Source organism: Callithrix jacchus, chromosome 10 (genome assembly GCF_049354715.1).
Source record: "Callithrix jacchus isolate 240 chromosome 10, calJac240_pri, whole genome shotgun sequence".
Taxonomy (NCBI): Eukaryota; Metazoa; Chordata; class Mammalia; order Primates; family Cebidae; genus Callithrix; species Callithrix jacchus.
The window spans coordinates 111,723,524-111,748,511 of NC_133511.1; the positions used below are offsets into that span (position 1 = coordinate 111,723,524).

The following is a 24,988-nucleotide window of genomic DNA, read 5'->3' on the forward strand; positions in this document are numbered from 1 at the left end:
TTTTGCATCTCCATTTTTATTGAAATACAAAAAGTGCAAATGGTGAAATACATGATTTGTGCCAAGGAAGTCATTAAGTGTGAATGTGAACACTGGATTCACAGTACAAGCGCCCATTCCCCAGGGTACAGACCAGTGGGGGCACGAGAAAGACCAAATAGATCCGAAAGGCTCCCCAGTGAATGGGGCTGTGAGCGACACTTGATACACAAAGGAGGACGGGCAGCAGAGCAGCCCAGGCCCAGGCTAGAGACCAAGGGACTCACAGAGAGCCCAGGCTCCAGTGGCAGGGGTGCGGGTATTCACTGCTGATGGCCTTGGGAGAGCCCAGCGAAGTGACACCCAGGCCCAGCCTGGCTTGCAGATGAGGCTGGGCTGGCCAGTGAGGATCCCCACAGTACAGGCTCTGGAATTGTCCTGCCTGGCCAATGTCATGGGGGCAGGGTCACTGGAGCAGAGTATTTCCCTCTACTCCCCAAGGACAAGGCTGCAGGAAGAGGGGTCCCCAGAGTTCATCAGGAAGGAGTGTAATTTTACAAGACAGTGGGAGAGATCAGCCATCATTGGGGTCGAATTGCTGTCGAAGTTCCTTGAAAGCAGGTCCCTAGAGCCCCATTAATCCCCTGGGCAAACTGCTAGAACCCACCGATCTGGGCTGACCTATCAGCACAATCTTTGCCCTCCTATGGGCACTCAGCCTCTACCCCAGCCCCTTTAAGAGTACCCCAGCTGGAGGAAGGAGCCACAGATCCTGAAGCACTGAGTCACCTCTGGCCAGGGCAGGGGCCACTGTGACTCCACAACAGGCAGGTCCACAAGAATCTGAAGGCTGAGGATCTGCCTGTGTGGGAAAGGAGGCCAGGCAGAGAGAGGCTGACCCTGCCAGTCACTGATCCCACCACACACTCAGAGGCAGGGAGGGAGATTTCAAATGGACGCCGGGACTCTGAGCCCTGTCATCCAAGCTACCATTCCTGACAGAACCAGGGGCTTGGGACACCCCAGGGGCATTATCACTTGGGAAAGGCTGACCCAGGATTCATGGAAGAGAAGGAGGCAGAAAGCAGATACTAGGCTCCAGCCCTGTCACTCCTCAGCAGGGGAAATAACCCAGGCTGAACTGCTGGGGGCAGTATAGCAGCAGGGGTGCTTGCACTCCTTCACACAGTGGGACTTAGCAAAGCAAGGCAAAGCACAGCAGCCAACCAGACAGGGAGGCGCCTCAGCGTGGGGCAGTGGCCACACCAAGGAGCTCAGCTGCTCATTCCCAGCAATCAGAAGGGGAGGACCGGCCCCTGCTACCAGCCCAGCCGGCAGTGATTTGATTCACCCACAGTTGCCAGGGAAACAGAGGCAGGAAAAAGCAGGAAAGGGGTTACTGGGGCTCAGTTCTTCTCCAGCTAGAAGAGCCAAGCCCAGCTCTGGAAAGCCCAGCAATAGCTGGGTGTCCAGAGAGGCAGTGAGAAGTGTAAGGCGAAGAAAAAGTCTTCTGGTAACAGCGAGGCCGCCAGGGCCGTGAGGTGGGCTGGACAGAGGTGGGGGAGAGCATGCCTGATGGGCGGCTCCAGCATCTCTCTCCAGGGGGCTTCAAGGCCCCTGATGGCAGGAGGAAGAATCCAAACCCGGGCTATCACAGAGGGGCTGGTGGGGCAGGGGCCGGGCTCAGAGCCCCCTGGGGTCTGGGCTAGGGAACAGCTCCCCTTGATGATCCAGAAGGAACTTGGTGAAGGTGTTGATGGGATTAATGGCCTTGAGGGTGATGGCCGCATCCTTGGCCCACAGCAGGTTAGGGCCAAAGACAACAGCCAGGTTAGTGTTGGTCATCTTGTTCTGGTCACTGTGTGCAGAAATCTGGGGAGGGAATTGGGGGCTGCAGCAGAGAGCCACAGACTCTGCATCCCACTCCCAGCAATCCCGACCAGGGCACAGAGGCAGCAGCTCCTCCTTCCCCTCCCTTCACCCCAGAGGCCAAGTCCAAGGTCTCACCTGCACCAGGAAAGCAGTCAGGAAACGAAGCACCCGGTAGTTCTCCTCGGGCAGCGTCTGGAGGACCTGCAGTGTCACTGCCACCCTCTGGCTCTCATCTATGTCTAGAGAAAAGGGGGCCCGGTTGACAGGGGCCCTGGGCTGGGCTGGTTCAGAAAGCCCAGATGCATGCTAGAGGGGAGACCCCCCCCCAGCTGTCCTCCCTGCGAGGCGCCTAGGCCTGCCAGCCCACAGCACACCTGCCCCAAGTCCAGTCTCAGGCTCAACAGAAGAGAGGGGAACTCACTGAGGAAGCCCACCACATGGGGGTAGAGGTCAAAGGTGAGCAGGGGCTCAGGAAGCTCCCTGAGGAAGGTCTTGAGGATGACTGCTGGCAGGTGCAGCTCGTTGTACTGGCTGAAGTCCACAGGCAGCCCTGGGGTGGGGGCAGCATGAGAGGAGCTCGGCGCAGCCTGAAGGGCAGCACCCATCTGGAGACAACGCAGGCCCCACTGCCTGATCGCCCTTGGACCCTGCACAGGCCCCTTCTCCCAGGGGCACCCTCTGGCACCTGACTCCCCTCTTCTTCGGTGACCAGAGAATGCAGGTTCTGGCCATCTGGGTGGAGCAGGGCCCAGCACACCCCACCGTTATTCCTCGCTTCTGAATGTGCCTGCACCCAGGACTCAGGAGCTGGACCGATGAGGCAGCAGGCCTGGCAGAAGTGGGACTTATGTGACACCAAGTGCTATGGAAACCTCTAGCAGGAAGAGACTCTGAGACCCTTGTTTATAGGGCAGCAGAGGGCAGAGAAGCCCCTACCAGTCACACCCGTGGCCCTGCCGCAGCCCTGGGCCGCTCACCCATGTTGTACTTCTGCTGGACTTCCCGGACCACTTGGGTGTTGGCTGACCTCCGGAAGATGCCCTCGGTGGTGAGAGCTGGGAAACAGTAGGGCCTGGTGAGCCTCGGAGCACTGGGCACCAGCTGGATTCCCTGTCCCTGCTCTGTCTTGGAGTTCTAGGCAGGCCTGGGTCAGGGCACTGAGGCTTGCAGGACCTCCCTCTGCCCTGCCTTGCAGCTTCTTCAGCTTCCCAGTGGGAGCTGGCAGGCCCGGCACTCACCATGGGCCTGTAAGTAGGCCACAGTCTCCCTGAGCACGATGGGAATGGGCTCCTGCTCTGGGTTCTTCTCCTGGAGGCTGAGAGAACAAGGCCAGTGGGCGGGCTTGCAGCCCTTCCCGCCCACCCCGCCCCTGAGGCCCAGCCACCTTTCATACTCACTGCTGCAGCGACACCCCAAACTGCTGGTTGGGCAGGGGGGGCCGTGGGGGCATGGGCTTGGGGGCTGTCGCAGGGCTTTTCTGTGTGGATTTGAGGAAGTCGTCATACCTGCAGGAGCAGGGGGAGGTGGATCAGGCCCTGCCTGGCTCTGGAGTTGCTCCGCCAATTTAATCAAGCATTGACCGTGCTGGGTCAGGAGGATCATCTCAGGTGATCTCCCGAACAACTCCGCTTTCCACAGCAGAAAACAAAGACCTGGGAGAGGTCAGAACACAGGCTGGCTCTGCCTAAGCCCCACTCGGTCTCTGAATCAGGACCCGCATCCTCGTTACCCTGGTTCTGCAGGCCCCCGGCCGCCACACCCGCCTCACTTGAGCACTTGTCGAGGGATCCCCAGCTGCTCCAGCTTCACGTGCTCGCTCAGCTCACTCAGGTAATTCACGTAGAAGATTTTCTGCCCAAACTTGAAGCTGTTGGTAGAGGAAAGGGCCTGGGTTGGTAGTCCCTGCTTACGGTGGCCTCCACTCTGCCCCTAACACCCACCCAGTTCAGACCCAGGCCCAGCTGCACCTGGTGGTCCCCAGGCTGCCCAGCCTCGGGCTTCAGAGTTCTAGGCAAGCTGGGACCACTGGCTCTGCTCTGCCTGCAGCTGCTCACCTGATGATGGGTTTGAAGAGGATGAGCAGAGTTTTGATGAACATGGTCGGGTGTACGATGTACAGGGCCTTGATGTTCTTCTTGTACCTGCAGAGGCAGAAGGGGCAACTCAGGAGCAGGTGTGGTGGGACAGGTGCTGTGCTAGGGTCCCAGGGCTACTTTTTTTTTTTTTTGAGAAAGAGTCTCGCTCTGTCGCCCAGACTGGAGTGCAGTGGCACGATCTCAGCTCACTGCAACCTCCACCTCCTGGGTTCAAGCAATTCTCATGCCTCAGCCTCCCGAGTAGCTGGAATTATAGGCACCCACGACCACACCCAGATAATTTCTGTATTTTTAGTAGAGATAGGGGTTTCACCATGTTAGTCAGGCTGGTCTCAAATTCCTGACCTCAAGTGATCTGCCCGCCTCAGCCTCCCAAAGTGCTGGGATTACAGGTGTGAGTGAGGCCCTGCGCCCGACCTCAGTGCATACTTTCTGATTTGCACACGCATGGCCAGCATGCCAGGTAAGTAAGGGCCATGGTTATCACATTTTACAGATTAGAAAATAGGAGGCTCAGAGAGGTTAAGTAAAACAAGAGGTCAGAGTGCGAATAAGCGGAGAAACTGGGCTTTGAGGCCAGGGTGATCTGACTGCAGATTGTTCTCATTTACATAGAAAGCAGCACCTGCCACCCCTGCCCTGGAATAAGCTCCTGCCCAAGTGAAGGACAGCCTGGAAGCTGGCAGAGCCGCTGCCTCTGGATCCGCCTGCACAAGCCCCATGCCCCAACCCACTTGCGGTCAAACTCCCGGTAGGCATCACGGAGCCAGCTGAGGGAGGGCTTGTTGTCGCTGGTCAGGCCGTGGTGTAGATACAGCAGTGTGTAATCGCTCTCCACGTACTGGTCCAGGGTGTGCTTCAGGTACCTTCCAGAGAAAAGCCCTGTTCAGGCCCACCCTGTGCACAGGCATGGCCCCACGAAGACAGAAAGCAGCCCCCGGAATCTCCCGCCATGTCACAGCCCCTTCCACACGGGCCCTCCCCTAGCACATATTCTGGCTCGTAATCAGTCAGGTTCCTGTGGAGGAGACCCAGGGTAGTGGCTGAGTGGAGGAACGACAATAATAGCTCTCGGTCAGGCACAGTGGCTCACGCCTGTAATCCCAGCACTTTGCGAGGCTGAGGTGGGTGGATCACCTGAGGTCAGGAGTTTGAGACCAGCCATGGCCAATGTGGTGAAACTCCATCTCTGCTAAAAATGCAAAAATTAGCTGAGCATGGCGGTGGTGCGTGCCTGTAATCCCAGCTACTTGGGAGGCTGAGGCAGGAGAATCACTTGAACCCAGGAGGCAGAGGTTGCAGTGAGCTGAGACTGTGCCACTGCTCTCCAGCCTGGGCAACAAGAGCAAAACTCTGTCTCAATAATAATAATAATAATAATAATAATAATAATAATAATAACAGTTCTCATTCTTGAGCACAAACTAGAGGTCAGGAGACTGGACCCAAACCCGGGCCCTCTGAGGCCTGCAGCAAGAATGGGAATGATGTTTCCCTGAATCAGTAATAATGATGCCCCACCATTTCTCAGTATTAAGCTTTTAGTGTCTGCCAAGCACTTTGCCTACATTAGCTCATCCCTTGCTCATAACTGAGGCTGGTATAATCTCCATCTTATAAATGAAGGCAATGACCAGAGAGGTCAAGTGCTGATCCAAGGTCACACAGCTTGTGGTGGATCCTGGAAGTAAAGTGTCTAACTCCAAAGTCTGCTTTTTTTTTTGAGGCAGGGTCTTACTGTCACCCAGGCTGGAGCACAGTGGCACAATCACAGTTTACTGCAGCCTTGACCTCCCAGGCTCATGCTATCCTCCTGCCTCAGGCTACTGAGTAGCAGGAACCACAAGTGTGAGCCACCACACCTGGCTCATTTTTTTATTTTTTATTTTGTAGAGACCGGATCTCACTCTGTTTCCCAGGCTGGTCTTGAGTTCCTGGCCTCAAGCTATCCTCCCACCTTGGCCTCCCAAAGTGCTGGGGGATTACAGGCATGAGTCATTGCACCCAGCACAAAGCCCACTTTCTTGACCACGGGACAGCTCTGCCTTTTACACATGAACTCCAGCGCCAGGGGTAAAACACTGTGTCCTTGAGAGGGGATGGGGTGGCCAGAGAGTCACCTGCTCTAGTCACTGGGCCTTTGGTGGACCAAAGAGCCCCAACTCCTCTGGTTCCCTGTGTGCATAACACACTACCTACCAGCTCAGCACAAACATACACACCTTGTGTTGAGCACACTGAGAGGTATGGATGGAATGAATGAGAACTGGGGAAAGGGAGGGGAGTACGTGCAAAGGCCTTTTTCTAGTTGGTCAAAGAGCTCCTAGGCTCCCATGGTGACATCCAGGATGGGAGGCTGGGCAGGCAGAATACTGAGGACTTCAAGGGGAGGCAGGGAAGGAGAGCAGCCTGGGGAAGTGACCAGAGCTTGGCCTAACCTAGAGGGAGTATGCTCAAGACTAGCCCGTGGGTGCCAGGCTGGGCCAGCACAGGCAGCTGTGGGGTGGCTGATGCTGGGATCCCCAGCATGTGGCCATTTACCCCTTTCCCGTGCTGAGCACTGCAGTTTACAAAGAGCTGTCCATAGACTGGGCGCGATGGCTCGTGCCTGTAATCCCAACGCTTTGGGAGGCCAAGGCGGGTGGAACACAAGGTAAGGAGTTCCAGACCAGCCTGGCCAACATAGTGAAACCCCGTTTCTACTAAAAATACAAAAATTAGTGGGGTGTGGTGGTACATGCCTGTAGTGCCAGCTAACAGGAGGCTGAGATAGGAGAATTGCTTGAACCCGGGAGGCAGAGGTTGCAGGGAGGCAGAGGTTGCAGGGAGGCCGAGGTTGCAGTGAGTCGAGACCAAGCCATTGCACTCCAGCCTGGGTGACAGAGTGAGATTTCATCTCAAAAAAAAAAAATTAAAAATAAAAGGCGCTGTCCCATAAAGAGATTGCATTTTCCAACTATAAAAACAGCAAAGATTGTAGTGAAAACAGACACTCTCATCCACTGACGGAGGTCATGGCCTTTTGTAGGGAAATCAAGTGATGTTTATCAGAAGCTATAAAATGCTCATACTCTCTGATCCTGTAAAAATATGTCTAGGAGTTTGTCCTAAGGAAATAATCTGAGATGAACAGAAACATTTTTGTAGAAAGCTGTTCTTCGTGACCTGTTTTATGATGGGGAAAAAAATCTAGTGGCAAGCTAACTGCAACAGCAGGGAATGGGTTAAATCAGTCATGTGACAGCCATAAATAGAAGAGCTCACAGGACGCTTCTGCAGACAGAATGAATCTGTGAAGTCACACGTCAGAACAGCGGTTATGCCCTTTGTGGGGTGTGAGTGACACAGCTGTATGTGGTTTTTGAAAATTCATCACACAGGACACTTATAATTTGTTCACTCTTATGTCAGCATATTAGATGTCAATAGAATATTTTTTAGATGATTTTTCTTTTTTTTTTTTTTGAGATGGAGTTTCGCTGTTGTTACCCAGACTGGAGTGCAATGGCACGATCTTGGCTCACCGCAACCTCCGCCTCCTTGGCTCAAGCAATTCTTCTGCCTCAGCCTTCCAAGGCCCTAGATGATATTTTCAAAGAATGTTTAATGCTTAGAAAAAAATGTAATGGGCCAGGCGCGGTGGCTCACGCCTATAATCCCAGCACTTTGGGAGGCCGAGGTGGGTGGATCACGAGGTCAAGAGATCGAGACCATCCTGGTCAACAAGGTGAAACCCTGTCTCTACTAAAAATACAAAAATTAGCTGGGCATGGTGGTGCGCGCCTGTAGTCCCAGCTACTCGGGAGGCTGAGGCAGGAGAATTGCTTGAGCCCAGGAGGCAGAGGTTGTGGTGAGTCGAGATTGTGCCATTGCACTCCAGTCTGGGTAACAACAGCGAAACTCCATCTCAAAAAAAAAAAAAAAAAAAGATATAAAACTGGGCTGGGTGTGGTGACTCACGCCTGTAACCCCAGCACTTTGGGAGGCCAAGGCAGGCAGATCACCTGACGTTGGGAGTTTGAGACCAACCTGACCAACATGGAGAAACCCTGTCTCTACTAAAAATACAAAATTAGCTGGGGGTAGTGGTGCATGCCTGTAATCCCAGCTACTTGGTAGGCTGAGGCAGGAGAATTGCTTGAACCCAGGAGGTAGAGGTTACCGTGAGCCGAGATCGTGCCACTGCACTCCAGCCTGGGCAATAAGAGTGAGATGCCGTCCCCCAAAAAAATTCTTTTTCGTGTAGTCACTTCTTATTTTTTCTATAATGTTTATGGAACTCTATAATGTTTTGTATCTTTTTTTTTTTTTGAGACAGAATCTTCATCTGTTGCCCAGGCTGGAAGTGCAGTGGCATCATCTCGGCTCACTGCAACCTCTGTTTCCTGGGTTCAAGTGATTCCTCTGCCTCAGCCTCCTGAGTAGCTGGGAGTACAGGCGCAGACCACCATGCCTGGGTAATGTTTGCATTTTTAGTAGAGACAGGGTTTCACCATGTTGGTCAGGTTGGTCTCGAACTCCTGACATAGTGATCCATCTGCCTTGGCCTCCCAAAATGCTAGGATTACAGGCATGAGCCATCGTGCCCGGCCACAAATCTCATTTTTACAAAGCTTGGAAAAGACCTGCCCAAAGCACGAGGTACAGAGCTGAAGTTTAATGTGTCTTTTGAATTTGACTCCAAGCTTCAGGTACTTTCTGTTTCAACATCCCAGATCTGAATGGATAGCTGGGAAGAGCCAAGTCTGAGATAATCTACTGAAAACGGGACAAAGTGCTCCATAATGGAAGCACCTAATTGCCCTCAGCAGGGACTGTGACCAGGCAGGGAAGTGACAGAGGGCAAGCATCAGCAGACATCGAGGACTTCCTGAAGCCAAGGATGCCCTGGGGTGGGTGTGGCCTCCCTCAGCAAGCTGCCTCCTGAAAACTGGGTGCTTTCCACCCCCATCCACTGACTTCCTCCCACTTTACTTATTATCTGGCCAGAAGGCTGTCACCTGGTCCATCAGGAACAGAAAGAACCAGAGAAAAGGCCATGTGCCTCCGCCAGCCTCAGGCCAAGCTCTTGCTCATTCTGGCTGGGCTGTGTGGTGGGCTTGAACAAGGCTCTGCCTGCCTTATCCGAGGAGCAGTGGGAAGAGGGTTCAGAAGGCCAGAAAGAAAGAACACATACATGGTGCTGGAAGACTCAGCCTGTGGCCCTGCCTTGCCCAGGACTGGCTGAGACTCCAAATTCAGGCCCCTCTCCTTCTGCCGAGCCCCTCTGGTCTGTCCTGAGCCCCTACTTCCTCCTGCTCACACGCAACCATTCAGGATCTTACAGAGCTCAGGATCTCTCAGAGCTGCCTGGGACAGTGCCAGAATTTTACATTTCAGAGAGTGCTTTAAACTGGTCAAGAAAGAAGTGCATCTTTCTAAAATTTGCTGAGAGAAGAAAAGAAAGAAAGGCAAGATGGTCTCACTCTACTACACACCCTGAGGACAGCAGCAGGAGGTGAGTGTGCTCACCTGTGGGCCCAGAGCTGGCACAACCATCAACGGGTATGTCAAGCCTCTGCTCAAGCCTCTGCATTCAACCAGGCTTCAGACGTGAATCAGGAAGTGTCTGGACCAGCCAGAGCTATTACCTATGTTTAGCTCACAGAACCCACATAGGTACAGAAACCACTGACACCAAAGGCACAAAATAACACAACACTAATTATTCCTAGAAATGATAAACACTGCAACCATCTCAGAAGCACCAGAGGATTCTTTTTTTTTTTTTTTTTTTTGAGGCAGAGTCACCCTCTGTTGCCCAGGCTGGAGTGCAGTGGCGTGATCTCAGCTCACCGCAACCTCGGCCTCCTGCATTCAAGTGATTCTTCTGCCTCAGCCTCCCAAGTAGCTGAGACCACCAGCGCCCACCACCATGCCCGTCTAATTTTTGTATTTTTAGTAGAGACAGGGTTTCACCACATTGGCCAGGATGGTCTTGATCTATTATTGACCTTGTGATCCACCCACCTCGGCCTCCCAAAGTGCTGAGTTTATAGGCGTCAGCCACTGTGCCTGGCCAGCACCAGAGGATTCTAATGGTCAATCCTCACATTTGGACAAAAGTCCTTCCTTTCCATGTGCTGTTTCTCACTCCTATAAAGAAAGACGCCTGTATTATTATCGCTTTTCAAGGGAGAGGAAAATGAGGCTTAAAGATGCTTACCAAGGTCATCCAGTTTCAATAACTAAAAACTAGGTCTGACTCCTCATCCAGTGCTCTCCCCTAAATAGAAACCAGCTCTTTCATGAGAAGAGGGGAGGCATTAAGGCAGGTGGCCAAGCTCTCCCAGGCAGGGAGGGACAGTGAAGAATGTGGCATTAGGCTACACTAGGGATCTGGGCAGAGCCCCAACACACTTCCCCGCAGGTACTCACCCCAGGAGCTTGCTGTGGTCCAGCTGGTGGCTGGGGGGCATGCGACAGGCACTAAACACAATGATCTTCCGCCCATACTTGTCATCTCCTAGGTGTGGAGAAAGATGGAGCGTGGTGGGTTGAGGGGGAACCAAAAGAAGTGAGGAACTTAAAGGGGCCAGGCCTGCAGATCTGAACCAGTTAGCACAGGGGCTAGGGTGCCCATGCAGACACACCTCCAGGCAGCCTCCTGCACTCAAGTGTGTGCCACTGAAGAGGGGGACAGCTTGCTTTCAGGGCTACTGAGCTAGGGTATTAAAAAAAAAATCACTTTTTTTTTTTCAAGATGGAATCTTGTTCTTTCACCCAGTCTGGAGTGTAGTGGTGCCATCATGGTTCACTGTAGCCTTGATCTTCTGGGCTCAAGAGATCCTCCTGCTTCAGCCTCCCAAGTAGCCAGGACTATAGGTGAGCACCGCCACACCCTTTTTCAAAAGTCATGCCAGCTGGCCACAGTGGCTCACGCCTGTAATCCTAACACTCTGGGAGGCCAAGGCGGGAGGATCACCTGAAGTCAGGAGTTTAAGATCAGCCCTCCCAACATAGTGAAACCCCATCTCTACTAAAAATACAAAACTTAGCTAAGAGTGGTAGTACATGCCTGTAGTCCCAGCTACTTGGGAGGCTGAGGCAGGAAAATCGCTTGAACCCGGGAGGCAGAGGTTGCAGTGAGCTGAGCTGGCGCCACTGTACTCCAGCCTGGGTGACAGAGCGAGACTCTTGTCTCAAAAAAAAAAAAAAAGTCATCCTTGGTACAGATAACCCAAATGTCCATCAGCGGATGAAAGGATAATGGAGGTAGTTCATCCATGCAATGGAATACTGTTTGACCGTGAAAAGGAATGAAGTACTGACACAGGCTGCAATGTGGATGAACCTCCGGAACACTATGCCAAGTGAAAGCCAGTCACAAAAGGCCAGGTACATGAGATGTCTACATAGGTACATGCATAGAAACAGGAAGCAAAGTAGTGGTTTCCAGGTGCTGGGAGGAGGGAATGGGGACTGACTGCTTAGTGGGTGCAGGGTTTGGTGATGTGCATGAGTACAGGTGATAAAAATGATTTGGGGTCAGTTGGCAGCGATAATTGTATGACGTTATGTACTAAATATTAAACCACTGAATTGTGCACTGCATACTGATGATTTTGTTATATGAATCTTTTCTCAATTATTTAAAAATGCTCACTAGGACCAGGCCCGGTGGATTATGCCTGTATTCCCAGCACTTTGGGAGGCCAAGGTGGGTGGATCAGGAGGGTCAGGAGTTCGAGACCAGCCTGGCCAACATGATGAGCCCCATCTCTAGTAAAGATACAAAAAATTAGCTGGGCATGGTAGTGGACACCTGTAATCCCAGCTACTTGGGAAGCTGAGGCAGGAGACTCGCTTGAACCTGGGAGGCAGAGATTGCAGTGAGCTGAGATCATGCCATTGCACTCCAGCCTGGGTGACAGGGTGAGACTCTGTCTCAGGGTTGGTGGGGCAGGGGGAAGCTCAGTAAAGCATTTGAGATCTTGCCAAATAGTCATCTTAAAAGTCGACACTTTTCCAGCCAGGCTCGGTGGCTCACGCTTGTAATCTTAGCACTTTGGGAGGCTGAGGCAGGTGGATCACAAGGTCAGGAATTTGAGACCAGCCTGGCCAACACAGTGAAACCCTGTCTCTACTAAAAATACAAAAATTAGCCGGGTGTGGTGGCAGGCCCCTGTAATCCCAACTACTCGGGAGGCTAGACAGGAGAATCACTTGAACCCTGGAGGTGGAGGTTGCAGTGAGCCAAGATCATGCCACTGTACTCCAGCCTGAGTGACATAGCAAGACTCCGTTTTGGGGGGGGGAAAAAAAAAAAAAGCATCCTCGCTAAGCATCATGTATTTGGAAAGCCTCTTGAAGTTACCTTCTCAGCATGTTTGAGGCCACTGAGGAATTAGTCTGATTACTTAACAGTCATGTCTCATTTATGACCACTGACAATTACTTTCTGATTTTATTACTAGAATTTTTTTAAAGAGATGGGGGTCTCCCTGTGTTGCCCAGGCTGTTCTTGAACTCCTGGCTTTAGGTGATCCTCCTACCTCAGCTTCCTAAGTCACTGAGACTACAGGTGTACACCATTGCACCCAGCTTATTACTAGAATTATGAACCTAACTGGCTCTGATTGACTTCTGTAGGTTTCTTTTTCTTTCTGTTTTCTGAGATGGAGTTTTGTTCTTGCTGCCCAGGCTGGAGTGCAATGGTGCGATCTCAGCTTACCACAACCTCTGCCTCCTGGGTTCAAGTGATTCTCCTGCTTCTGCCTCCTGAGTAGCTGGGATTATAGGCATGTGCCACCACGCCTGGCTAATTTTTTATTTTTAGTAGAGATGGGGTTTCTCCATGTTGGTCAGGCTGGTCTCAAACTCCTGACCTCAGGTTATCCACCTGCCAAGGCCTCCCAAAGCGCTGGGATTACAAGTGTGAGCCACTGCGCCTGGCGACTTCTGTAGGTTTCTAAGCATTCTATCCTTTCTCATTAAGATATTCTAAAGAACATGTGGTTCAGAGGAGTCTGTTATGCTATGGCAGTGGGAAAATGCTCATTTGGGTGTAATCATTCAAGGATGTTTGTCCAAAAAGTCACAATTTGATGGCCTGACCATCTGGCTCTGTTCTGAAGCTGGGAAGCTCCAGAAATGTACACTATTGTGCCCTAATGTAATATGCTTTTCCTGGGTCAGCATGGATAAAGGACTCTAAGCAAAGCTCAATGGGGGCAGGGCCTGGTCCCCACTCCCCCATTCCCTAGGGAACTTCCCTTCACGTCTACCCTCCTGCCTCTCCCGAGACACCAGACTAACTTGTGTAATCCCTGCCATCTGAGAGCTGAATAAAAAGACCCCTTATTCAACTTTTTTTTTTTTGAGATGGAGTATCACTCTGTTGCCCAGGCTGGAGTACAATGGTGTGATCTCAGCTCACTGCAACCTCCATCTCTTGGGTTCAAGCGATTTTCCTGCCTCAGCCTCCTGAGTAACTGGGACTACAGGCGTAAGCTACCATGTCCAACTAATTTTTGTATTTTTAGTAGACACAGGGTTTCACTGTTGGCTAGACTGGTCTCCAACTCCTGACCTCAGGTGATCTGCCCGCCTTGGCCTACCAAAGTGCTGGGATTACAGGCATGAGCCACAACACCCAGCCACTTATTCAACCTTGAATGCAGGGGAAGTCGCCCTTCCTCCACCTCCCAGGACTGCAGACAGCCACAGGCCTTGCTGAGCGTCTCCTGCTATTTCATAAGCCATGATTTCATGATCCTCCCCAAGGAGTCAGTGTTTTTCCAAAGTACTGACCCTTTTCTCTAGGGCCAAGGCAAGCCTCAGTGGAGGGGCTCAGGGAGGCTTCTGGAATGTGCTGGGCGGCTCCAATCCCTGCCTGCTGCTGGTGCTTGGGCCTGATTTAGTACCTTGCTCCCGGCTGTCACAGCACCATGTCAGCCTCTACATCAATCCCCCAAAACTCCCATCTCCATCCAAAGCATTGCCTGGTTCTGTTGGCTCTAAAAGGTCCTAACCAGGGCCCTCCAAGAATTTCCTAGGCCAGGGTCTGAGGCCCAGCCCACCAAGCCCAGACAGCTCTGTCATCCCCTCCTAACTTGGTCTATCTTCTAGCCCTGGAGGATTATAAATTCCTACCTGACCCCACTCTACTGCTCTGAATCCTCCTTTCCTCCTAGAACCCTCCCCAGATAGACACTGAGGGCCCCAGTCCTATCAGTGCTCCTTGGAAGGGCTCACAGGCCTCTCCAGGCTCTCACCGGGCACACCTCCAGCAGTGCCTACAGCCCTGCCCATGCCAGGCTAGCTCGACTGTTTCTCACACCAGAAAGGCCTTTCTCTAGACAAGTCTGCTCCTCTCCTATCCTTTAGGCTAACTCTCACCAACCCTTAAGACTCAAAGCAGGCATAATTGCCTCCTAGACACCTGTGTCTTCGCCTTCTTCCCCCAGATGGGTTAGCTGCCCCTTTTCATGGCTCCCAGCTAAACCGTCATCCATCACTGTCCTGACCCTTTGCTCTCCTATATAATCGTTTATGTACCTGTCTCCCTGACAGGCTTGTGAGCAGCTCAAAGACAGAGGCTGTGTCTCGTTGTCTCTCTTTTTTTACTACTGGAAAGCTGTGATTGATTTTCTTTCTTTCTTTTTTTTTTGAGATAAGAGTCTCATCCTGTCACCCAGGCTGGAGTGCAGTGGTGCAACTGTGGCTCACTGCAGCCTTTAACTTCCACTCTCAAACAATCCTCCTGCTTTAGCCTCCCACATCCTGAGTAGCTAGCACTACAGGTACATGCCACCCCACCTACTTAATTAAAAAAATTTTTTGAGACAGGCTCTTGCTATGTTGTACAGGCTGGTCTTGAACTCCTGCCTCAGCTTTCCGAGTAGCGGGGATTACAGGTGCACACCAGGGTACCAGTATCCCGCACGTGGCAGGTATTCAATCCATTTTGTTAGCCTGCACAGAATCACAGGTCACCATTAAACCATGGGATGCATGGTTCTTGTACTACTTCTGTGTTTGTTCTTTTTTCTTTTTTAAGACCAAGTCTCTAGGATTTGGCAAACAAGGGGGAAAAAAAAAGACCATGTCTCTGTCATCCAGGCTGGAGTGCAGTGGCGTGATCTGGGCTCACTGCAACCTCCACCTCCCGAGTTCAAGCGGTTCTCTTGCCTCAGCCTCCCAAGTAGCAGGGACTACAGGCATGTGCCAGCACACCTGGTTAATTTTTGTTTTATTTTATGTTTTTTGAGATGAAGTTTCGCTCCTGTTGCCCAAGCTAGAGTGCAATGGGGTGATCCCGGCTCACTACAACCTCCGCCTCCTGGGTTGATTCTCCTGCCTCAGCCTCCCAAGTAGCTGAGATTACAGGCATGTGCCACCATGCCTGGCTAATTTTTATATTTTTAGTAGAGACAGGGTTTCATTATGTTGGCCAGACTTGTCTCGAACTCCTGACCTCAGGTGATTCACCTGCCTTGGCCTCCCAAAGTGCTGGGATTACAGGCATGATCCACCGCGCCCAGCCTTAATTTTTGTATTTTTAGTAGATACTGGGTTTCAGCATGTTAACCAGGGGGATCTCGAACTCCTGACCTCAGATGATCCATGCCTTAGCCTCCCAAAGTGCTCAGAGTATAGGCATGAGCCACAGTGCCTAGCCTCTGTGTTTGTTCTTGATTATGCTTTGGTTACAGGTCAGACTGCTTCAGACAGTGAGTTTCCCCAAAGCTCAGGACAGAAATTCACCAGATTTGCAAGTAGAGAATCTTCTACCAGCCTGTCTGAAGAGAAGATGCAGCTCCAACCCGGCAGGTCTGTTTTAAAGGACCAGGTGGCACCTTCTCTCTTTCATACCCTAGCCTAGATCCTGAGGTGCTGAGATCCCCTGAGGCCAGCTGTGGGTGGCTCTGAGGCTGTGTGCCTGCTCTGATTCACTTCCCACTGGCTCTGACAGTGGAAGGAAAAGCAGACTGGCAGGGGCCAGGGACAAAGGGTTAGATTGGCAAGCCCAGCCTCACTATAGTCTGGAGCTTCAGAAACCCCTGGGATGTCTATCACCAGCCTGGGGAGAGGAGGCCTCATCTGCCTCCCTCCTTCTAGGCAGAGGAAATGCCCTGGATATGGGGGAAATGCTGGAAGGATCACGGGGGCTTCCAAAAGAATCTTTCCTTCCAGTCTGGGAGTCCCCACACCTCACACCTGCTCTGGCAGCAAGGCAGGCCTCATTGGCTGGCAGATTTCAGGATTCAGCCAGGATAGAAAGTCTGAGGGCCCTGGCTCTGAAATTTCAGAAGTAGCAACTGGTTAGGGACGCTGCTGGGGTGCGGGCTAAAGGCCTGTGGTGCCACTTTGTAAATGGGAAGCTTTGGGTTCTCAACCAGACTCCACCAATGCACTCAGTAAATGCAGCACCTCCATGATGTCATATGACAAATATTACAAGCATGTGCACTTTTTTTTTGAGATGGTGTCTCGCTCTGTCACCCAGGCTGTAGTGAAGTGGCATGATCTCTGCTCACTGCAATCTCCCACCTGCTGGGTTCAAGCAATTCTGACCTCATGATCCACATGCCTCAGCCTCCCAAAGTGCTGGGATTACAGGCATGAGCCACTGTGCCTGGCCCTGCCCAGGAGCTTTACAGACAAAGGAGCTGGCAGCTCTAGTGTCTCCAGGGCACTGGGGAGAAGAGTCAATGAGGAGGGAAGGGCAGCATTTGTGCAAAGCACCACAAAGAGACAAGCCGCCTGAGAAGGAGGCCTCTGCATTCCCCAGATACCAATCGGGAACTCTCCAGGGGTGGCCGAGGAGTTAATCAGCAACAGGTCTCCCCAGGCATTCTGGGCCGACAGACCAGCCCCACCCACAACCGGCCGGGCAGGCCTGGGACCTGGGAGGTAGGGCTGAGCTGACAGAGCCGGTCACGCGCTAGAGCCAGCTCACACATCTGTTAAGTTGTTCAGTGGTCAGGAATTTGCAAGCCAGTTAACGTGGTGTTGGTAGCTAGAGATCGGCAAAGCAGAAACTGCAAACGCTACAAATCGTGGCCTTTTCTTCCCCTCTCCAGAGAGCCATTTACCAGCACACCACTGGAAAGAACCCACTGGGACTGAGTCAGATCTGACCCTGGGGCATGGCAACAACTGCAGGCAGGGAGAACAGGGGCTGCAGGGGAGCTGAGGCTGTAACCCTCCCTCCCTTCCAATAAGAGCTTCTCCCGGACACCCCCACAGTGGGCTCATCAAATGAATGCCTGGTGATGCCAATCCAGCCACCTTTCTGCAATCAGGGAGGCACACCCATGGGGACACTATCACCCAGAAGGTCCCTGAGCCACCACTCAGGCTAGGCCATTGCCCAGGGCCAGACCCTCCTGGGAGCTCCGTTCCCTTTGGGGTCTGGGTGTGTCCCCACACAGCCTTCCCCTCCTCGCTCCCCCACTTCCCATAAATCTTTTGCTATTTCCGGCTCCCAGGCACCACCAGCTCTCAGCTCCCCAGAGTGGGGCCACAATTAAGCTAGCCCCATCTGGCCTCCACCAAGAGCCCCTCCTGATTCACAGCCCTTCCTGATTCACAGCCCCAGAGGCGCAGCCCAGAGAGGCCAAGCACAGAGAGCCAGGACGGACACCTACCTGGCTGGGCCCCCTCATGCTCATCACAGTCTGAGGAAATAGAAAGAAATTGCAGCTCTGTGCCAGGGATGTGGGGAAAGAGACATCACCCACATTAGTGGGAAAGGGCAGGCTCCCCCAGCTCTGCCTTGACCACACAGGCCAGGATGATGTCAGGACAGATACTCCTCCACACTAGGCACCTCCCAGACCCCAGTCAGATTCAGAACCTTCAGGGTAACTCTCCTGTGTCAAATTCAGAACCTTCAGGGTAACTCTCCTGTGTCAAATTCAGAACCAGGCCAGAGAAAAAACTCTCAGTCTTGCTTCCGCAGAGGGCGAGTGAGACCAGAGCCAAGGCCCTCAACTCAGACCAGGGCAGGCAGCAGGAGTACAAATGTTAAGGAAACACCTTTGACCTTTGGGGCAATCCCTGCCTCTCTGAGCCCAGCAACCCCATGGCTGGATGGGCTTCTTCCAGGGCTGGTGTCTACCTGGCTCTCTTTGCCCATGCCAATGCCTGAGAGCAGGGCCCCCGCTGTCACCCTGCTTATGAATGCCTGGCCTCACCAGCAAGGACGGAGAAATGTTAGGGAAAAGACAAGGATCCTAGGATTCCAGTTGCTCCTTCTAAAGCAGGGCTCTAAGGGCAGCAACCACCTCCTCAGCCTGACTCCCCTGCTCCTGGTTTCTTCTGGGTCTCCCCTTATGAACAGGAGAGAGGTAGCTCCCTCAGACAGAGACCTAAGTGGAGCTCCACACCCATTCTCAGCAGGGCAGCACATCTGGCAGGAACCTGATGCTCCAGGGAGCCATGTGGCCCCCCACTTCTGGGAAGAGGCTCTGCCCATTCCAGACTTCCCTGGGGCTACCAACTCCCAAGAAGGACCGGCACTTCCCATCCTCCCCAGTAACTGATGGGGTGGAAAAGTCAACATTAGGGTAGAGGGACAGGAGGGGAATAGAACGAGGGGAGGGGAGGCCCACTTATTCAAGACCAACTGTGCTCTGGCTCTGGCGTAGGCCCTGACATGCGTTCATTATTGTAACTCACCAGGAAGAAATGAGAGTTCAGAGAGCAGAGCTGGAGTTTAACCCAGGGCTTTCTGACTTCAAAGCCATTAGGCTACATGGCTCCCCACATGCCCCATGCAAGTGGAGAAAATGGGGCCAGAGGTCAGAAGGTGGCTGCAGGTGAGCACATCAAATGGCAATCACCAGTCTGTGTTTTTCTTTTTTTTTATTTGAGATGGAGTCTTGCTCTGTTGCCCGGGCTGGAGTGCAGTGGCACAATCTCGGCTCACTGCAACCTCTGCCTCCTGGGTTCAAGTGATTCTCCTCCCTCAGCCTCCTGAGTAGCTGGGATTACAGGTGTGTGCCACCATGCCCGGCTAATTTTTTTGTACTTTTAGTTGAGATGGGGTTTCTCATATCAATCAGGCTGGTCTCGAACTCCTGACCTTGTGATCCACCTGCCTCAGCCTCCCAAAGTGCTGGGATTACAGGCATGAGCCACCATGCCTGGCGAGTCTGTCCTTTAAAAGAAGTGTATGCACTCAGGAGCTCCGGGCCAGGTGTCAGACTGCAGGTGTCAGACTACAGGGTGGGCCCAGCCTATGTCCCCAGGTTCTTCCCCTGTGGTGTGAGGGGCTGACTTCCGGAAGCCAGGAGCTCTGTGGGTTAAGAAAATAGCGCTGGGTGTGCTCACCTGCCACCTCCACAATCTGGTGCCGGGCGATGTCATAGTACGGGTCATCCCACTTCAGATGTGTCACAGGTTCTGGGGAGCTGCTTTTGGAGTCATCTGAGGAACACAGCAAGGTCAGGGGACAAGCCAGGGGGCTGGCACCGCGCTCTGCCCGAGAGGCAGGCTGTCTGGCCCTTCCCCTAGTAAGGTTCGTGCTCCTAGCCTAACCCTGGGACTGGTCTGTCCCATCCTGCCCTCCTGGCATCTCCCTTCAGCAGGAGGGATGCGTTCCCCTCTAAAGCACCTATAGCTGCCTGAGACCGGACACAGCCCACCTGACTTGGGGAAGTCAGGCATTTCATCCGAGGGCCAGTTCTTCTCATCAATGGAGGCCAGCTTCAGCTGGTTCAGAGCGTCGCTGGTGTCATCCAAGGTCAGGTCGTCCTGCAGCTCTGAGAGTGGATCCATGGCCAAGCCCGTCCCCCACAGCCTCACCCTGCAGAACCTGAAGAGAAAGCTGGGAGAGAGGAGAACAGGTGTCAGGTCAGTGACCCGCTGTTTTCACCTTCTGCAACCTCTACTATGTGCCCTCCTGCCCCCACTCTTCTTTCTCCTAGGCTCCCTGTCCCTATTCCTCAACACTCCTCATCCCGCCAAGAGCTCCACGTAGCTCTGGGTTCTCCTGGCTCCACAGCTCAGGCATGTTGCCAGAAAAGGCAGCTGGGGCAGAGGATGGCACAGCTCGGCGCCTCCCTCCAGGTCCTGCAGCTGGAGAGGGAAGAGCTGTGCCAGGTCCTGTGTCGCCTGCCACCCAGCTGGCTCAGTGATGCAGGCCCAGCTACAAAGGGCACAGGTCCATGCCCCTCTCCTGAGGGGACCTGAGTACAGAAGCATCCCAGTCTCCAGCAGTTACAGGGGTAGAAATGTTGTAAGAATCTAAAGAACATAGGGGTCAGGTCTCCAAACCCATCCCATGCCTGAAAAAAGTCATCTGTGGCCCTGGCCACTTCATCCCTCATTCCTGGCCCAGGGGAGAGGAGGGAGCTGGAGAGTACAGGGTCCCAGAAAAATATGGCTATGACTGAGGGGCCCAGCTGGGTTTGCCCCAGGACTGGAACTAGCAACAGGGGATAGAATCGCCTGACAGTCATCGCAGACAGTCTGCAGGCTCCTAGGGACTTCCAAGCCCCACTCTTACTCTGCAGAGCACTCCTGACATCAGTTTCAAGGTGGAAAGGTCAATTGCCCTAAGGATTGGAGGGCACAGATGGGAAAGGGGGATGCTCGTGGTGTCTGGAGTGCTGGGATGAGGAGGTGACTGGCGGAAAAGCAGCTCCAGCAGGCATGGGGCAGTGCCGACCACCAAGCCGGGTTTCTTCAGGCCTGGACTGGCCAGAAGGTTGTAGTCATATGCAGCCTGGGTGTAGGCACCTTTGCTCTCAGCCCTAACAGGAAGCAACTCCCTCTCCTGCCACAAGCTCCTCACATGGGTGAGGGAGGGGGGTTTTCAGTTCAACCTATTCAGTCTAACCCCAGGGAAGAGGCTGCTCCACGTCCAGCTGCATTCCTGGAGTCCAAAACTGACATATATGGTCAGAGAATCAGCAGGGCAGATAAGGAGAGCAGACAAGGCCTGGGGGTGGGCAGGAAGAAGAGGGGGAGAGCTGCCATCCCGGAGCCACAGACTCCAGGCTCGAGGCCACTTGACAGCCTCCCGCACACATCACATCACATAACAGTCAAGGGCCCTGGCTGGTGAGCCCTCTCCCTGTGCCTAGCAACAGGTCCCCTATCACCAGGGCAACCACACAGATTCAGAGGTAACGCTGTTTCATGCTCCCAAGCCAAAGCCAACCAGCCAAAACAGCCAAAAAACCCTCTTCTTCTTCTCCTTTGCCCTGTCCCCTGGCCTCATCCACTACCACTGCTTATCATCAAAATATAATCCCTTCCAAAGAACTCAAAGCAGAATGATCCCTCACAGTAGGAATGCATTTCTCTCAGTGACGCCACGCCCAGCTCCCTCACTCCCCTTCAGCCTTCAACCCTTCAACCCTCCAATATCTACATGCTCCTCTGTGCCATCCAACCAGAAGGCTGTGGCGGCTGCCTTCCATAGTGACCTCCAAGAGGGTAATAAAGACAGAATCCAGCTCAAAGCAACCCCCTCTTGGCCAGAGCCTTCTCTCCATCCCTTCTGTTCAGCCTGTCACTGCCCAGGGAACAGGGGCTCCTTCAACCCCACCCACAGCTAGCCCAGAGACATCTTTCTGCACACAGTAGGTACTCAATGGCGTGAAACGATGAGGTAGTATGGAGAGCTAGATTATCCTCTTGCCTAAGCCAGTGCGCTGCAAAGATGCTGAGCAAGTCCTTTTCCTACTTGGGCCTAAATTTCCTCCTCTGTAGAGGCAACAGTGCCTCCCAGAAATGTAATTCTCCAGTGCTCAGAAATACTTTGTGCTGCAGAGAACAGCGGAATAAGAAGGAATAGATGGGGCCGGGTGAGGTAGCTCACACCTGTAATCCTAGCACTTTAGGAGGCCGAGTCAGGTGGATCACCCGAGGTCAGGAGTTCGAGACCAGCCTGGCCAACATGGTGAAATCCCGTCTCTACTAAAAAAAATATATATATATATATATTAGACAGGCATAGTGGTGGGTGCCTGTAATCCCAGCTACTTAGGAGGCTGAGGCAGGAGAATTGCTTGAACCTGGGAGGTAGAGATCACGCCACTTCACTCCAGCCTGGGCAACAGAGTGAGACTGTCTCAAAAAAAAAAAAAAGAAAGAAGGAGCAGCTGGGAGCAGGGGTAGGTGTGAGGGAGGGAGAAGGATACCATCTAAAAGGGAGCTGAACTTGAACTCCACCTTTTTGCCAGTGACTGCTCTTCTACTCTGTCAGTTCTTCCAGATGTGACCTCCCTCAATGCCCCACATCACCTCCTTTCCCAGCATAACTAAGCCCAGTTGTTTCCATCTCCCAGCCAGAGTGGCCTCTCCCATCACCCTCCAACCCACAGCTGTTACCTTCTCTGAGCCCGGAAGTTGAACTCCCATTCAGTGGGAGGGTGAGGAAGCTGGCACAGGGAAATTCTAACATCAAGTAGTAGAAATGAAGTATCCTGCCTGTTTAAGACACCAGCCACCCACAAGCCTGTTCTAATCTGTGCAAAATACACCCAACTCTGAGATTAATTTTTCCATTCTCAGCAGGTAAACCGTTAAAAAATCTTTTTTTTTTTTTGAGACAGAGTCTTGTTCTGTTGGCCAGGCAATAGAGTGAGACTATTAGTGGTGCAATCTCAGCTCACTGCAACCTCCGCCTCCCGGGTTCAAGTGATTCTCCTGCCTTAGCCTCCCTGGTAGCTGGGATTACAGGCACCTGCCACCACCTCTGGCTAATTTTTGTATTTTTAGTAGAGATGGGGTTTCACCATGTTAGCCAGCTGGTCTCGAACTCCTGACCTCTGGTGATCTGCCCGCCTTGGCCTTCCAAAGTGCTGGGATTACAGGCGTGAGCCACACCACCCAGCCAATTATAAAAATCCTAAGGATCACCTTAGGCAATCACTCTTGGGAAGCTGTAGACTTTTCTGAAACTGGTAACATTTGTGGACGTTTTCCCTAAGAAAAGTTAGTAGATGCATGCAATTTTAAGAGGTTAAAACACCTTCTGAGAATCACCATTTAAGAACTTCTGGCCCATTCGGAATAACACCTGATACATAGTAGATGCTGTCATTTGTTGAATGACTGAGGGAATTAATTCATCTCCTCATTAATTAAGAAGGGAATGCATACTTGTTCAGGGCCTATATAGGACCATGAACTGGGGACATAAACTCAACCTCACAATAGCACTGATGAAGCATGTTCTATTAAGCCCATTTTACAGTGAGGAAAGTGAGGACAAGAAAAAAATAAGCCAATTGCTGAGGGTCATACAACCAGCAGAGTCAGGGCTTTAATCCATGTCTGTCTGTAGTGGTCTCTTGGCGAGGATCAGCACCTAAACAATTACCTAAGTAGCTGTCATTCATGCAATTCTCAAGATTCAGAGAAGTGCCACAAAAGAGCAAACTAAAGCCTCTCCCCTAATCTTCTCTTTTATACAGAACACAGATAGCAACTTGAAATCATATTCTTGTGGGGCGTGATGGTTCACACCTGTAATCCCAGAACTTTGGGAGGCTGAGGCAGGTGGATCATGAGGTCAGGAGTTCAAGACCAGTCTGGCCAATATGGTGAAACCCCATCTCTACTAAAAATACAAAAATGAGCCAGGTGTGGTGGCACAGCCCTGTAGTCCCAGCTACTAGGGAGGCTGAGGCAGAAGAATCACTTGAATCTGGGAGGCAGAGGTTGCAATGAGCCAAGATCGCCCCACTGCACTCCAGCCTGGGCAACAGACGAAGACTCCATCTAAAAGAAAAAAAAAATCAAAAGAAGCCGGGCACAGTGGCTCACGCCTGTAATCCCAGCACTTTGGGAGGCTGAGGCAGGTGGATCACAGGTCAGGAGATCGAGACCACCCCGGCTAACACGGTGAAACCTCGTCTCTACTAAAACTACAAAAAATTAGCCCGGTATGGTGGCACGTGCCTGTAATGTCAGCTACTCAGAAGGCTGAGGCAGGAGAAGGAGAGTCACTTGAACCTGGGAGGTAGAGGTTGCAGTGAGCCAAGATCATGCCACCGAGACTACATCTCAAAAAAAAAGAAAAGAAAATCATATTCTCAGTGCTGGAATCGGCTTTCTAGTTGCAGCTCCATAATTACAAAAACCCGAATCCTACCACAATACAACAGCAATTACAACTCTCAACTACAATTATGTTTGCATAGAGCTTCACGGTTTACAAAGCCCAAGTTGCGTTTTGCAATTATCCCATTTCACAGATTAAGAAGTTGAACTGAAATCGTGGCCTAATAGGTGGCAGGGAGGAATACTTCCCTCAAATTTCTTGTTCTTAGTGCTTTGCCAGATCAAATCTGGGAGTTTTCCCCCTCCCGCCGGCTTGCTGGATGACAGCGATCTGGCCTGGACTTTCCCCTGGGGAGTACTTTCTCCAGGAAGAAGGCAGCGACAGTGGTAAAAGTCCTCTTATTGCAGGCGCCAAAATGGGGCAGAAACCCTGCAAGAAGGCCGGGCCTCTGAGCCCAATTCCACCCCCGTCCCCCTCCTCGGATCTGCTCGGGTCCTCCCCATCCGGACCCCATCCCTTCGGAAGACCTGGCCAGCTCCTTTCCTTTCCCCGTCCCCACCCGGGGAGACCCCGCGGCCAGCAGCTCACCGCACTCGGGCACTGCTCCCTCTGCCACGCCTGTCAAAGCTCGGCAAACATCCGGCTCCGAGGTGGAACGGGAACCGCCCCCTCCCGCTCTCCTCGGTCCCCAACCACTTCCGCCACACCTCCAACCCACTTCCGGCCCCAAACTTGGCCTTTCCAGGAGCCCCGCCCACTTCCTGCACTTGCCCGCCTAAGTACCCACCTAGGGGATGTAACAGCATAACTGTCCGACTTGTCACTCCCAAAAAGAGGTAGCTGGAACAATTAGTTCCGCTTTACTAGATACTCGAATCCCTGGTGGACCTCCGGAATCCTAGGTTCGTATTTCTCTCGGGCAGAATTCTGCCTCCCCACTACTCCCAAATTCCCAGTCCTTTGAACCAATGAGGTCTGACTCTGAGGCTTCTTTCCTCAGAAGATATTTGGAAGTCCATGACTGTTTCCTGGA

The 24,988-nt window shown here is 52.5% G+C and overlaps 1 protein-coding gene across 3 annotated transcripts; it reads right to left on the reverse strand.

Annotated features, from left to right (window-relative positions):
* ARHGAP1 (Rho GTPase activating protein 1) lies at positions 1–24,602 on the reverse strand. 3 transcript variants are annotated; one of them, XM_078340961.1, is made up of 13 exons: positions 24,549–24,602; positions 19,583–19,737; positions 19,269–19,364; positions 10,365–10,452; positions 4,682–4,813; positions 3,906–3,992; positions 3,620–3,718; positions 3,249–3,356; positions 3,090–3,166; positions 2,829–2,906; positions 2,273–2,401; positions 1,987–2,090; positions 1–1,851 (listed from the first exon to the last, which is right to left on the reverse strand). In XM_078340961.1, exons 2-13 carry the CDS (start codon positions 19,713–19,715, stop codon positions 1,663–1,665), a joined length of 1,320 nt encoding a protein of 439 aa, XP_078197087.1. In that variant the 5' UTR covers positions 19,716–19,737; positions 24,549–24,602; the 3' UTR covers positions 1–1,662. The 3 variants fall into 3 exon arrangements, with proteins under 3 accessions (XP_078197087.1, XP_002755289.2, XP_054096808.1); XM_002755243.7 differs by having other exon boundaries at positions 19,583–19,764; positions 24,544–24,602; XM_054240833.2 differs by lacking the exon at positions 2,273–2,401 and having other exon boundaries at positions 19,583–19,764; positions 24,544–24,602.
* Positions 24,603–24,988: the final 386 nt, after the last annotated feature.

What these genes read in the sequence shown, in the direction of transcription:
- ARHGAP1 (XM_078340961.1), bottom strand. Translation starts at nt 19,715, where the DNA reads ATGGATCCACTCTCAGAGCTGCAGGACGACCTGACCTTGGATGACACC. An exon ending in GACCACAGCAAGCTCCTGGG is followed by an intron (nt 4,814 to 10,364) that starts GTGAGTACCTGC and finishes TTTCTCTGGAAG; the next exon opens with GTACCTGAAGCACACCCTGG. An exon ending in CTCTTCAAACCCATCATCAG is followed by an intron (nt 3,719 to 3,905) that starts GTGAGCAGCTGC and finishes CTCTACCAACAG; the next exon opens with CTTCAAGTTTGGGCAGAAAA.